At 40.2% G+C, this 14,540-nt stretch overlaps 1 protein-coding gene across 1 annotated transcript in view; it reads right to left on the bottom strand.

The window, feature by feature from the left end:
- The window catches only part of LOC142297333 (uncharacterized), a 29,271-nt gene continuing 14,731 nt past the window's right edge, over positions 1–14,540 (bottom strand). The window contains exons 17-34 of the mRNA XM_075341567.1: positions 9,624–9,648; positions 9,217–9,472; positions 7,558–7,656; positions 7,025–7,118; positions 6,643–6,713; positions 6,187–6,272; positions 5,089–5,297; positions 4,483–4,621; positions 4,255–4,387; positions 3,944–4,109; positions 3,685–3,786; positions 3,304–3,426; positions 3,042–3,151; positions 2,782–2,951; positions 1,972–2,481; positions 1,544–1,632; positions 608–697; positions 1–388 (exon numbers count right to left, since the gene is read on the bottom strand). Coding sequence (XP_075197682.1) covers positions 255–388; positions 608–697; positions 1,544–1,632; positions 1,972–2,481; positions 2,782–2,951; positions 3,042–3,151; positions 3,304–3,426; positions 3,685–3,786; positions 3,944–4,109; positions 4,255–4,387; positions 4,483–4,621; positions 5,089–5,297; positions 6,187–6,272; positions 6,643–6,713; positions 7,025–7,118; positions 7,558–7,656; positions 9,217–9,472; positions 9,624–9,648 — 2,606 coding nt within the window. The 3' untranslated portion in view covers positions 1–254. The remainder of the gene's footprint in view (positions 389–607; positions 698–1,543; positions 1,633–1,971; positions 2,482–2,781; positions 2,952–3,041; positions 3,152–3,303; positions 3,427–3,684; positions 3,787–3,943; positions 4,110–4,254; positions 4,388–4,482; positions 4,622–5,088; positions 5,298–6,186; positions 6,273–6,642; positions 6,714–7,024; positions 7,119–7,557; positions 7,657–9,216; positions 9,473–9,623; positions 9,649–14,540) is intronic.

Below are 14,540 nucleotides of genomic sequence, written 5' to 3' on the forward strand. Positions count from 1 at the left end.
TCAATTTTAAATTTTTATTCATTTTTTGGGGGCTCACAATGTAAATTCCCTATCAGTATATCTTTGGAGTGTGGGAGGAAACCGGAGAACCCGGAGGAAACCCACGCAAACACGGGGAGAACATACAAACTCCTTGCAGATTGCTGCAAGACTACAGTGCTAACCACTGAGCCACCGTGCTGCCCATAGGTGGTACAAGTTCTTCCATACAAGCACAGTATTGATGGTGGATGTGCTGTAATTTCTTCAGGGCGCTAGATGAGGGGGTTTTCTGTGATGACTATGGAGCCCCGCTGACAGCAGGCAAAAATGCAGCTTTCTCTGACAGCGCGAGCAGCCCTGGATAATCTACGTCGGCAGCATGATATCATCCGGCGGAAGATAGAACCTGTGAGAAGAAATGAAAAACTGGTGTAAGTAATGGGACTCCATATTAGAGGATAGTACAGTGGTGTCACTATGACCGGACGGTAGAGGAACCTTCTCCATACACAGGTATGGGACCATCGTCAGCCATCATAGATGTGACAATCCCACCACAGATCACATCTGCTCCACATGAATTCTCACGGACATTACACAACATGGAGCTTATGGTCACACTTACCTCGCCTTCTCTCCCCCTCTTCTACGGTCTCTGTTTTTTGCTTTTTTCCCAGTTTTAGAGCAGATCTTCTTCCCTTCTGAACTGGAGATTCTAATCAAAAAGTCAGAAAAATGTTGATTATAAATTCCTAAAAGATTAGGTTTGTATCTTCATAAAGTTATGTGACCTGATTACTATGCACCTATCACTATTCTGTGTGCCGCCATGTGGTGTCTCCCCAAGGATCTATGTGCGCTTATTAATATGACATTACTTGCAGCAGGACACAGTGTTATTATATAATCAGTTTTATAAATCTTCAGTGTAACTTTATAGAGAACTCGTCACCAGGAGAAAAGTGTCCAGGATTCACCTTTCTCTTATTCCCGCTCTCCCCTGAGTTTGCCGTTTGTTATTTGTTACCGTCCCCTTTTCAGTTCAGAGATATATTTTTTTGTGCTAATTTTTATGGTGTTTACCATAGAGGCGTGGCTAATAGTTCCCATAATGAGAAGTCTGAAGACACGCCCCCAAAAAATCCTGTGTGCCACACCCCCTTGGTAAAGACCATAATCATTTGCACCAAATATAAAGGCTTAATAACTCTTGAAACGTATGGGGGATTTTATATACCCCCCACAAAGAAAAATAAAATACAGTGGGGCGACGGGAATAAAGTAAGTAATTTCCTGATCCTTCATGTGCAGATTCACATTACACTTTTCTATTATAGGCTAAGGACATCTGCAAGGAGTTTGTATGTTCTTCCCGTATAATCCGTGGGTATCCTCTGGGTTGTCCGGTTTCCTCCCACACTACGAAGACATACTAATAGGGAATGTAAATTGGGAACCCCACTGGGGACAGTGATGATCATGTCTGTAAGGTGCGGTGGAATTAAAAGCGCTATATAAGAGAATAGATAAATAATAGGATGATCTATATATCTGTACATACCTGAGACGGAGGGCGAGGATGCCGCAATGTTAGTGACAGGGAAACACTGATTCCCACCATCAGATTTGGAAAGTGAAGATTCTTTCTGTCTGTTTGATAGAAGAAAGTCAAGTAAATTACAAGTAAAAACAATATAGAAGGACGAGCACCTGCCTGTAAGGCCAATTAGGAAAACACGGAAGAGATTCCCCACTCAGGCCCCATTCTCCCAGAAATAATGGACTCAACTAGTAATACTGTATTGAACTGGAAATGAATGGCTGGTCTCCATATTCAGCTGTTATTACAGTGTTCTCACAATCCAGAACTACAGAGATCAGCAATCATGGGGCGGTGCATGCTGGATTTATATTTGTGCTACTCGTCCCTTATAAATCACATAATATTAATAATAATAATAATAATAATAATAATAATTATCTACTCACATGTTTGAGGGTTTTTCGGAACCCCCTGGAGGTGACACAGGCTCTTTGGTCATCCTCTCAGTATTGGTTATGGAACCCTCTGGCGGTGACAAAGGCTCTTCTTTAGTCATCCTCTCAGTATTGGTTATTAAACCCTCTGGAGCTGACAAAGGCTCTTCTTTGGTCAACCTCCCAGTATTGGTTATGGAACACTCTGGAGGTGACACAGGCTCTTTGGTCATACTCTCAGTATTGGTTATAGAACACCCTGGAGGTGACACAGGTTCTTCTTTTGTCAACCTCTCAGTATTGGTTATGGACCACTCTGCAGGTGACATAGTCTCTTTGGTCATCCTCTCAGTATTGGTTATAGAACCCCCTGGAGGTGACTCAGACTCTTTGGTCATCCTCTCAGTATTGGTTATGGAACCCCCTGGAGGTGACAAAGGCTCTTCTTTAGTCATCCTGTCAATATTGGTTATGGAACACTCTGGAGGTGACACAGGCTCTTCTTTAGTCATCCTCTCAGTACTGGTTATAGAACCCCCTGGAGGTGACCCAGGCTCTTCTTTGGTCAACCTCTCAGTATTGGTTATGGAACCCCCTGGAGGTGACACAGGCTCTTCTTTGGTCAACCCCTCAGTATTGGTTATAAAACACTCTGGAGGTGACACAGGCTCTTCTGTGGTCAACCTCTCAGTATTGGTTATGGAACCCCCTGGAGGTGACACAGGCTCTTCTTTGGTCAACCCCTCAGTATTGGTTATAAAACACTCTGGAGGTGACACAGGCTCTTCTTTGGTCAACCTCTCAGTATTGGTTTTGGAACACCCTGGAGGTGACACAGGCTCTTCATTGGTCAACCCCTCAGTATTGGTTATAAAACACTCTGGAGGTGACACAGGCTCTTCTTTGGTCAACCTCTCAGTATTGGTTTTGGAACATCCTGGAGGTGACATAGGCTCTTCATTGGTCATCCTCTCAGTGTTGGTGATAGATAGCTAAAATAAATGAAGAAATATAAAATAGATTTATTTTAAAACTTTTTTTATAACTATAGGGTTTATATATTTTTTTGGCCACATACTTACTTTACAAAACCTTTGATAAGGTGATACAAAATTTCGGACTTCTAGCCACTTATTGTCCTCACTGGTGTCCTCCTCATCGGAATCCACATGTTTGTTTTTCATATAGCGAGCTGCAAAGTAATGTGTTATAAGAGATTATTAGCATAAGACTTGGTCAGACAGTCACCATGCTATCACTAATAATGGTGGGAGCTGATTGTCACACAAAATTAAAGACAAGACACACAGCCGTTTTCTACGGAGGACGTCTCATGTTCCTTACTGTTAAAGTTGCTGGTGTCCAGATCTGACTTTAGATCAGGAACGAACACGGGTATCTGACTTAGCAGATTGTCAAAGTCCAAGTCGCACAGGAATGGATGCATTTTGATCTCATTTGCCCCTCCTGGAAAAGGAAGACAAGAAGGAAAATAACATAGTCATTGTCAGAGAAACTTCTCTATGTCTGTACAGTTTATGTTATTCTGAACTGAAGATAAAACAGAGCCAGACATGAAGGAAATGTAGTGAAAATCATAGTATGAAGAATGGGGAATGGACAAGTAGGTGGAGTAAAGACCCTCAGTGCTGGTCCTCATGGGCATGGTCATTTGTCTTGTCAATGAGGTGTAATAAATCATTATTAATACTATGATAATATTACCTGTCCCAAGTCGATGTGCAGGATTTTTTCGGAGCAGCGCAATGATTAATTCTTTAGCTTTTGGTGGAGGACAGTATTCATTAAATGTCCAAGGTATGTCAGCTGTTATATAAAAATCAAGTATTACATAAAATAAAGCATCTGAATTCATTTTCATGAAAAAAAAACACATTTTTCTTAACAAAATAGAAACTTGGGCACAGAACAAATCAAAGCAAATAACAGAGACATCACATGGCATTCAGATTACTTTGCTTACCATAGACGATCCTGCGCATAATCTCCTTCTTGGTAGCCCCAGTAAAGGGTTCATATCCTAAATAGAATGTATATAGAATGATCCCTAATGACCACCAGTCTACAGGTCTTCCGTATCCTTTCAATAGGATGACTTCTGGGGCCATGTAGGTAACCGTGCCAACCGTCTGGAAACAAACAAAAACAAGGGATGATGATCAATAAATATCATTTAAACAAATGACATTAAAGGAAACGTCTAAATGAGAAATGATCAGATAAGGAGAAAGAGAAGAGATCTGTAAAGTACAAGATCCTGTAAGTAAAGCCGACCTCTTTATCACAGAACTCTCTGATGATGTCCTCAGTTGGAGCCTTGTAGACGTTGGACGTTGGTCTCATAATGCCGAGTTTTGAAAGCCCAAAATCCGTGACTTTAATATGTCCTGTAGCTGTTATCAGGAGGCTGTGAATGAAAAGATGGCGTCAGTAATAACTCATAGACTCTATATAACAATCTGTAACTTTCTTCCCCGTCATTATAATACAGGGGTCACTTACTTCTGAGGCTTCAGGTCTCTGTGCACCACACCATGGCTATGCAGATATTCCACAGCGACAACTGTTTCTGCAATGTACAACTGAGCCAAGGCATTAGGAAAAGCACCTTTGTTCTTTAGGAGACTGGCACAGTCTCCTCCTACACGAGAAAGCAAATATCACAGGTGAGGGTTTGTTACAATGTAAATTACACATGATGAGGGTGAATGAGAAATAATCAAAGATAGTGGAACAGGAAATCATATATAGAGATAAACTGTATAATGCACAACATATATTGTATACTACAGAGATACCCTATACACAGAGATAGAGCCCAGCCCCATCTACAAGCCTCATGTATTTCTCTGCGAAAGTTTCCATCTATAAAAACTGCTCAAATATAAACAATTTATGCTTTTATCCTTATCAGAAATTGCCGCCATGCTCAGTCAGGACATACGCCCGAGGATTTCACAGAGATCAATGATTTTTCAGGCATCTTGGTAATAGATACATTATAGTAAATGCTGTGTGGACATGTAACCGCCCATGTGGTCACAGTCTGGGTATATATAAGGATTAAGCAGACGTGGGCAGTATATATATACAATGGATGTGTCCTACCTGGTGCGTACTCCATCACCATACAAAGATGTCGTCTAGTAGGAAAAGAGCAGAACATGGAGACCAGAAAGGGACAATCCGCAATTGCTGAGATGTCCCTCTCCAGAAAGGCTTGTTCAAGACTCCATGTATTATTCAGGTTCTGCTTGTCCATTTTCTTCATGGCGCAGATCTGTTTTGTGGCTTTATGGCGCACTAAGTGGACGGCACTGGAGAAAAGGAAAATCCATGATTAATTATCAATTGTTACTAATAATCTGTCTGTAGACCTCATCAAATGATCTTCTGTACTAATGGTTAATACTAGATGTGAGACCATTTCTAGAAATACGTGTCTACAAATACATAAACTAAAATTCCATAAAAATAGAAATTGCAATTTTTTGCCCAAAATCTCAAATTTATAATAAGTACAGTTGGAATTTTTAGTGCTGTAGTGCACATTTAGTGCTGGCTTTTTTGGGTTTTTTTTTTCATTCAATTGGTCGGTGGCTGACCCCCACCTAGCTATGCACCCTAATTTGGGATGTATTCCACCTGTCTAGATTTTGGCGGTTGGTGACTGTTCGCATACAGTCATCAGGCCCTGTCCACAGGCTATTTACTTCATGCAGCATTTGCTTGGACCTGTCCCGCCCACAGCCATGACTCAGTTATGGGTACGGGATTGAAATAAACCAGGTTAGTGCTGCTAAGAGCAGTTCTACTATTTCATATGTGAGGCCATCTGACACATTTTATAAAAATATTTTAGCGTAGGACTGCCCCAAATGAGATTTGCCGTGACGTGGTGGGGTAGCTCAAGAAATTGCAATTTTTGGCCAAAAATCGCAATTTTATAATAAGTACAGTTGGAATTTTTAGTGCTTTAGTGCACATTTAGTGCTGGCTTTTTTTTTTTTTTAACATTCCATAAATGATCACCTATAGGAGATCCTCATTCACACTCCATCCCATCTGTCCTGAATAGTAACAAATGTGGACAGTGATATCGACTCCTAATTTCTGTATGGGAACATTGCATGAGCGGGACACAGAGACATAGGCGTCGTCATAAGAAGTCTTTGGAAATAAATATTATATCAAAGAAAAGCTCACCCAAAATTTCCAAAGCTGATCAGCTTGATCGGATCAAAGTCGCTCTTACAAGGACTTCCCATTATATTTAAGGATCCACTCGCGGCCTATAAATTAATAAGAAATTATATTAGGTCATAGAAACTACAGAAAAATAAAGCTCCAGATGCAGGAACATCTCCCGTCTATATTATAGCCCGCTGTTTACACTGCAGCAGATGTAGAGGACGTCATACAAGCCGGACCCTCCACAGACGCTCTTATATTAAAGGGTTGTATCCTCCATATAAATATATTATTATACTGCAGGGGATGATGAGGGTCATCACACAGAGGAGGCAGGAATAATGCCATCATCACATATAATAGGTCTGATCTACATGAAGAACAGAGACATCCCATTGTCATATGGGATATAATATGGGATGTGTATTTCGTGCCCAGTCATCATTATACAGACATCCCTCTGATACTTACACTGGCAGATTCGTGGACGATCTCTGGTATCTCACATATTCCACATTCAGTATTTGCCGGCACAGATGTTCCTAAGATAATGATAAATAATGAAGAGATGTCATTTAATAGTCTGTATCAGTAAATAAATCTGTGATTGCGGCAAATTTGATTGAATCCCCAACAATGATATGATCGGGGACTCATGAGCCTCTTTTTATATTTTAAGCTGAGAAAACCCCAGAAAAGAAGCAGAATTATATGAGCGCCCTCCATTATTGTCTATGGGGGGGGCTCTGGTGCAGCTATCGGCCTCATACAGAGGATGAAGAGTAAATCTGCATATTCTCTGCCGTTCTCTATTACTTGACATTTGAATGTAAAATATTGGTGATCAGCTTACCTTCTATCAGATCAGTATTAAGCTCCTGCTGACTGGTCTCACAGTCAGGGCTATTTAGGTCCTGCCCTTCTTCGGAGTCATCTTCTGATGTTTCCTGATGGATATAATATATACAATTAATATAACATTTCAGAAATACTAAATACCATATATATCTAAATCTGGATTTACTTAATAATTTCAGTATGGGATGAACTATACCCGGCCGCTCCCTCTAGTAAATGTACATTAATATATAATAGACTTGTATATACAACTGTTCTCTAATAATTTCCCTGAACTGCAGCATTTATAAGAAGGAAGTCTGTGATGACCGAGCAAGACAGAAGCATAAATACAAACTCCGCACCGCTGAGTACAGACTGCCATCACAGATAGAACCGCGGAGACAGGCTGTCATACGATACCCTGTGTCTGCCTGGAACCAAAGGTAGAAAGTAAACATCATAAATCTGACCTTCTGCTACATGACTGGAAATCTGGAGAAGATCAGACAACAATGACATGAGATATAGAAGATGATGGATCCTTACCTGATGCTCCAGTTGGCAGGATGGGTTCTCTAGTACCCTCAGGACATTTTGGGCCAGTTCTTTAATAAAGGCCAATTCTCCACTTTGGGATCTTTCAGCCTATAGAGATGAAAATAAACAAGAAAATCATGAGAGAAAGTTCAGAATGGAGGAGGCCCTTTATGTCACCATCTTACTTCTATCTGCACTAAAATGCTTATATTGGGAACTGACAAGGAATCTGGTAACTTGTAAACCATTAAATGTCCTTGTCTATACGCCTTACCCAGTGTATGTACATAAGACACATGGCTGCTTGTGACTGGTGTAAAACGGTCACTGCATCCTTTATTAACTTTACAACCCAAATCTAGGGGTGACTTCAACAATGATAACCCCACAATTATATATATCAAGTAGCTGTAGCACCTGGCATTGCCCAGGATAGTAACTGTCTTTCTCTTTCTCTCTCTTTCTGTCTGTTTCATTCTTTATCTGTCTGTCTGTCTCTTTTCCTGTCTGACTCTCTCTGTCTGTCTCTTTCCCTATTTTTTCCCTATTTCTTTGTTTGTCTGTCTCTCTGTCTCTTTCCCTGGCTGCATTGTGACATGCCAACATTCCACTTAAGGGCGTGGCTGCGCATTCTTCTGAGTTCTGGCTGCACTGTGGCTCCCAGCCCTATTAACTTTAATGGAGGCAGGTCTTTTGGCGAATAACTGTAAAGCGTAGGGTTAAAATTTTCCCTCAAAAGATAGTTTATGACGTTCCTTGAGTCAAATGGAGTGTGTGCGCAAAATTTCGTGATTATACATGCGACGGTGGAAATTCCTTTAGCGGACATACACACATACACACATACATACATACATACATACATACATACATACATACACACACACATACATACATACATACATACATACATACACACATACATACATACATACATACATACATACATACACTCATACACACACATACAGTACATACATACACTCAGCTTTAGATATTAGATTGAGCTAAACCAGGAGAAAAACAACACCTTTTTAAAAATGAGACTCTACAAGAAGCGCACTGGTACAAGGCGTAAGATATTAATATTCCACATTAATACCCCCAATTCTCACAAGATCTGGGCCCACTAGTTATAATGATATCACACTTATCAGACTGACATGGAGAATAATGTTTTTAGGTAATTTTTTTCCATATTGAAAGCCTTAAAAGCAAAACCAGAATTTTCGTTACCATTTCATCACATTTGGAATATTATTCCCGTTTTTCAGTACATTGTATGGTAAAAAGAATAGAGCCATTCACAGCTTCAAGTCTTCTTGCAAAAAAGCAACAACAAAAACAACTCCTCACACGTCTGTCACTACAAATATATGACTCTTGAAAGAAAGTGATGAAAATATGGGAGCGGAAAAAGTGAAAAATTCCCTTGATCTTAAATAGTTAATAATCCTATTCCTCCACAACCACAACCTTCCCACCACTAATTCAATTAATCCTTTAGATCCCACTCTCTCCCTTCTCATGTAGCCTGTGTGCCCTATTTTGGCTCTTTGGCTATTCTTATTAGGGTACTTTTTACCGAATAAACTTACATTTTTATTCCATTATTACTTTCTATTATTACTATTTTTATAAGATTTGTGCAGATTGTCTGCTATTTACCTCTTGTACTGCTGTCCTGATGTTCTGCTGTAAATGCTCAAGATATTCTGAGCTAATTTGACCATGATTGTATTTGGTCAGGCAGTCACTCACTAGCTTCATAACCAGCCGGTATGTGAAGCTAAGGATGCCACAGGGTAGTGGTAGCACAAAGTCAGGGTCATAGCTGATAAGAATCTCCTGAAGTTCTGCTAGCACCTGAAATTTATCTGGAGAAATTCCAGACATTTCGAATGAAAGTAATGCAAAGCACGATCTGTATATGAAGAGCTATATAGCTTATCACTAACAGCAATGACCACAAGTGTCAAAGTGAGAATGAGAGTGAAAACACTGGTATACATAGGGATTCTTAATTGTGATGTCATAATGTAACCCTGAGTTCTATTCTTAAAGGGGCATCTTACCTTATAAGGAAGTTCCCTAGTAACCCTTAAGGTGGCAAAAAGGTAGCTGAGCATTAGTACCAGATGCAGGCATGGAGTACAGAGCTATAGGGGGCTTTATATTCTTATCAGATAGGGTATTTTTATGTTGTAAAAAAATATATTTACAGTATATTTGTTATACGTAGTGTTTTGTATCAGTAAGAAATTAATTACTGTGGGATAACCCAGTATCATCTGGTGCTCATCTATTATGGGTTAAAAAATATGATGTAGCTTTTAACAATAGTAGATTTTAATTCTTATCAATGAAAGCTATATTTTAGTCACATAGTAATTCTCTCTTTTCCCTCCCACTTTATTATATGACTTCTCCTAGTGGTGTACACTTATGTGCATGCATTTATGGAAAATAGCTCATGCAATAATTAAAGGGGTATTTACATTTCTAGTATCCTATACCAGGTGGTATATATTTCTAATTAGAGGTATTTGCTAATATTACTATTATTATGCTGAGCTCATCTTGGAGATGAGAATACCCTTTACCTGTCACTTTGTAACCTACAGTTAGGTCCAGAAATATTTGGACAGTGACACAAGTTTTGTTATTTTAGCTGTTTACAAAAACATGTTCAGAAATACAATTATATATATATAATATGGGCTGAAAGTGCACACTCCCAGCTGCAATATGAGAGTTTTCACATCCAAATCGGAGAAAGGGTTTAGGAATCATAGCTCTGTAATGCATAGCCTCCTCTTTTTAAAGGGACCAAAAGTAATTGGACAAGGGACTCTAAGGGCTGCAATTAACTCTGAAGGCGTCTCCCTCGTTAACCTGTAATCAATGAAGTAGTTAAAAGGTCTGGGGTTGATTACAGGTGTGTGGTTTTGCATTTGGAAGCTGTTGCTGTGACCAGACAACATGCGGTCTAAGGAACTCTCAATTGAGGTGAAGCAGAACATCCTGAGGCTGAAAAAAAAGAAAAAATCCATCAGAGAGATAGCAGACATGCTTGGAGTAGCAAAATCAACAGTCGGGTACATTCTGAGAAAAAAGGAATTGACTGGTGAGCTTGGGAACTCAAAAAGGCCTGGGCGTCCACGGATGACAACAGTGGTGGATGATCGCCGCATACTTTATTTGGTGAAGAAGAACCCGTTCACAACATCAACTGAAGTCCAGAACACTCTCAGTGAAGTAGGTGTATCTGTCTCTAAGTCAACAGTAAAGAGAAGACTCCATGAAAGTAAATACAAAGGGTTCCCATCTAGATGCAAACCATTCATCAATTCCAAAAATAGACAGGCCAGAGTTAAATTTGCTGAAAAACACCTCATGAAGCCAACTCAGTTCTGGAAACGTATTCTATGGACAGATGAGACAAAGATCAACCTGTACCAGAATTATGGGAAGAAAAAAGTTTGGAGAAGAAAGGGAACGGCACATGATCCAAGGCACACCACATCCTCTGTAAAACATGGTGGAGGCAACGTGATGGCATGGGCATGCATGGCTTTCAATGGCACTGGGTCACTTGTGTTTATTGATGACATAACAGCAGACAAGAGTAGCCGGATGAATTCTGAAGTGTACCGGGATATACTTTCAGCCCAGATTCAGCCAAATGCCGCAAAGTTGATCGGACGGCGCTTCATAGTACAGATGGACAATGACCTCAAGCATACAGCCAAAGCTACCCAGGAGTTCATGAGTGCAAAAAAGTGGAACATTCTGCAATGGCCAAGTCAATCACCAAATCTTAACCCAATTGAGCATGCATTTCACTTGCTCAAATCCAGACTTAAGACGGAAAGACCCACAAACAAGCAAGACCTGAAGGCTGTGGCTGTAAAGGCCTGGCAAAGCATTAAGAAGGAGGAAACCCAGCGTTTGGTGATGTCCATGGGTTCCAGACTTAAGGCAGTGATTGCCTCCAAAGGATTCGCAACAAAATATTGAAAATAAAAATATTTTGTTTGGGTTTGGTTTATTTGTCCAATTACTTTTGACCTCCTAAAATGTGGAGTGTTTGTAAAGAAATGTGTACAATTCCTACAATTTCTATCAGATATTTTTGTTCAAACCTTCAAATTAAACGTTACAATCTGCACTTGAATTCTGTTGTAGAGGTTTCATTTCAAATCCAATGTGGTGGCATGCAGAGCCAAACTCGCGAAAATTGTGTCACTGTCCAAATATTTCTGTACCTAACTGTATGTGCATGCATTTATGGAAAATAGTTCATACAATAATTAAAGGGGTATTTACATCTCTAGTATCCTATACCAGGTGGTATACATTTCTAATTAGAGGTATTTGCTAATATTACTATTATTATGCTGAGCTCATCTTGGAGATGAGAATACCCTTTAACTGTCACTTTGTAACCTACATGGACACGTTTCTTTATGCCAGTTACGAAATATCATTTTGTAGATTCCAAAATCAATTTATCCTCCTCATAACGAATGACGGACATACTGTAGAACGCCATGAGCAGGTGTGAGTTCCCGCATTATGACCTACTATGTCCATAATGGAGTAAAACTGTCACTGTATAAAAACTCAGTGACAGATCCGTGCTGACAGCGGTCACTGACAGCCAACCAGCACCGGAAGAGATGCAGGGACCCATTTCATTAGACCCCGCTCACTGATCACTGTCATTGGATAGTGAATGTGTGTGTACATATATATCCATATATATATATATATATATATATATATATATATATATATATACAGTACAGACCAAAAGTTTGGACACACCTTCTCATTCAAAGAGTTTTCTTTATTTTCAGGACTCTGAAAATTGTAGATTCACATTGAAGGCATCAAAACTATGAATTGAAACATGTGGAATGAAATACTTATAAAAGTGTGAAACAACTGAAAATATGTCTTATATTTTAGGTTCTTCAAAGTAGCCACCTTTTGCTTTCATTACTACTTTGCACACTCTTGGCATTCTCTTGATGAGCTTCAAGAGGTAGTCTCCAGAAATCATTTTCCAACAGTCTTGAAGGAGTTCCCAGAGATGCTTAGCACTTTTTGGCCCTTTTGCCTTCACTCTGCGGTCCAGCTCACCTCAAACCATCTCGATTGGGTTCAGGTCTGGTGACTGTTGAGACCAGGTCATTTGGCGTAACACCCCATCACTCTCATTCTTAGTCAAATAGCCCTTAGACAGCCTGGAGCTGTGTTTGGGGTCATTGTCCTGTTAAAAAATAAATGATGGTCCAACTAAACGCAAATCGGATGGAATAGAATGCCGTTGCAAGATGCTGTGGTAGCGATGCTGGTTCTTTATGCGTTCAATTTTGAATAATTCCCAACAGTGTCACCAGCAAAGCACCCCCACACAATCACACCTCCTCCTCCATGCTTCCCGGTGGGAACCAGGCATGTACAGTCCATCCGTTCACCTTTTCTGCATCGCACAAAGACATGGTGGTTGGATCTAAAGATTTCAAATGTGGACTCATCAGACCAAAGCACAGATTTCCACTGGTCTAATGTCCATTCCTTGTGTTCTTTACCCCAAACAAGTCTCTTCTGCTTGTTGCCTGTCCTTAGCAGTGGTTTCCTAGCAGCTATTTTACCATGAAGGCCTGCTGCACAAAGTCTCCTCTTAACAGTTGTTCTAGAGATGTGTCTGCTGCTAGAACTCTGTGTGGCATTGACCTGGTCTCTGATCTGAGCTGCTGTTAACCTGTGATTTCTGAGGCTGGTGACTCGGATAAACTTATCCTCTGCAGCAGAGGTGACTCTTGGTCTTCCTTTCCTGGGTCGGTCCTCATGTGAGCCAGTTTCTTTGAAGCATTTGATGTTTTTTGTCACTGCACTTGGTAACACTTTCAAAGTTTTCCCAATTTTTCGGACTGACTGACCTTCATTTCTTAAAGTAATGATGGCCACTCGTTTTTCTTTGCTTAGCTGTTTTTTTCTTGCCATAATAAAAATTCTAACAGTCTATTCAGTAGGAATATCAGCTGTGTATCCACCAGACTTCTGCACAACACAACTGATGGTCCCAACCCCATTTATAAGGCAAGAAATTCCACTTATTAAACATGACAGGGCACACCTGTGAAGTGAAAACCATTTCCGGTGACTACCTCTTGAAGCTCATCAAGAGAATGTCAAGAGTGTGCAAAGCAGTAATCAAAGCAAAAGGTGGCTACTTTGAAGAACCTAGAATATAAGTCATATTTTCAGTTGTTTCACACTTTTTTGTTAAGTATTTCATTCCACATGTGTTAATGTTAATTCATAGTTTTGATGTCTTCAATGTGTATCTATAATTTTCAGAGTCATGAAAATAAAGAAAACTCTTTGAATGAGAGGGTGTGTCCAAACTTTTGGTCTGTACTGTATATATATACATATATATATATTGTGAGGCAGTGACAGGGGTAATATTTGAAGACCGCTATTTGTCCCCCAGAATGTGTCTGGAAACCCTCTGAGTTTGCTATAGCTATTACGGGTAGTATAGCACAAAGGGTAACAGGGAGACAGATCCCTCCTCCCAGTCCAGGTTTTGTAGCAATCCTCATGTCCAGCATTTTCTTTTAAATCTGGCAAAGCACATAAGGGTGTGTCTCAGTTGAGAGCCAGGCTTGATGAAGCTACCACATGCTGTGTGAGCTGAGCTGGCTTAGAATTGGCTCATAACCACCTAATGAGTGGGCACCTAGGTGAAGAGAAAACGCGGGAACGCATGTTTCAGTGGTTTTACTGGCCAGGGGTCGGCACAGAAATTAAGAGTTTCTGTGAGTCCTGGCCCGTTTGTCAGTTGACCGCACCCACGCACCGTTTCCGTAGTCCTCTGATACCTTTACCCATTATAGAGGTGCCTTTTGAGCGGATTGCTATGGATCTGATCGGACCCATTGTAAAATCAGCCCGTGGTCACCACCACATCCTGG

This window comes from Anomaloglossus baeobatrachus, chromosome 3 (assembly GCF_048569485.1).
Source record: "Anomaloglossus baeobatrachus isolate aAnoBae1 chromosome 3, aAnoBae1.hap1, whole genome shotgun sequence".
Classification (NCBI taxonomy): domain Eukaryota; kingdom Metazoa; phylum Chordata; class Amphibia; order Anura; family Aromobatidae; genus Anomaloglossus; species Anomaloglossus baeobatrachus.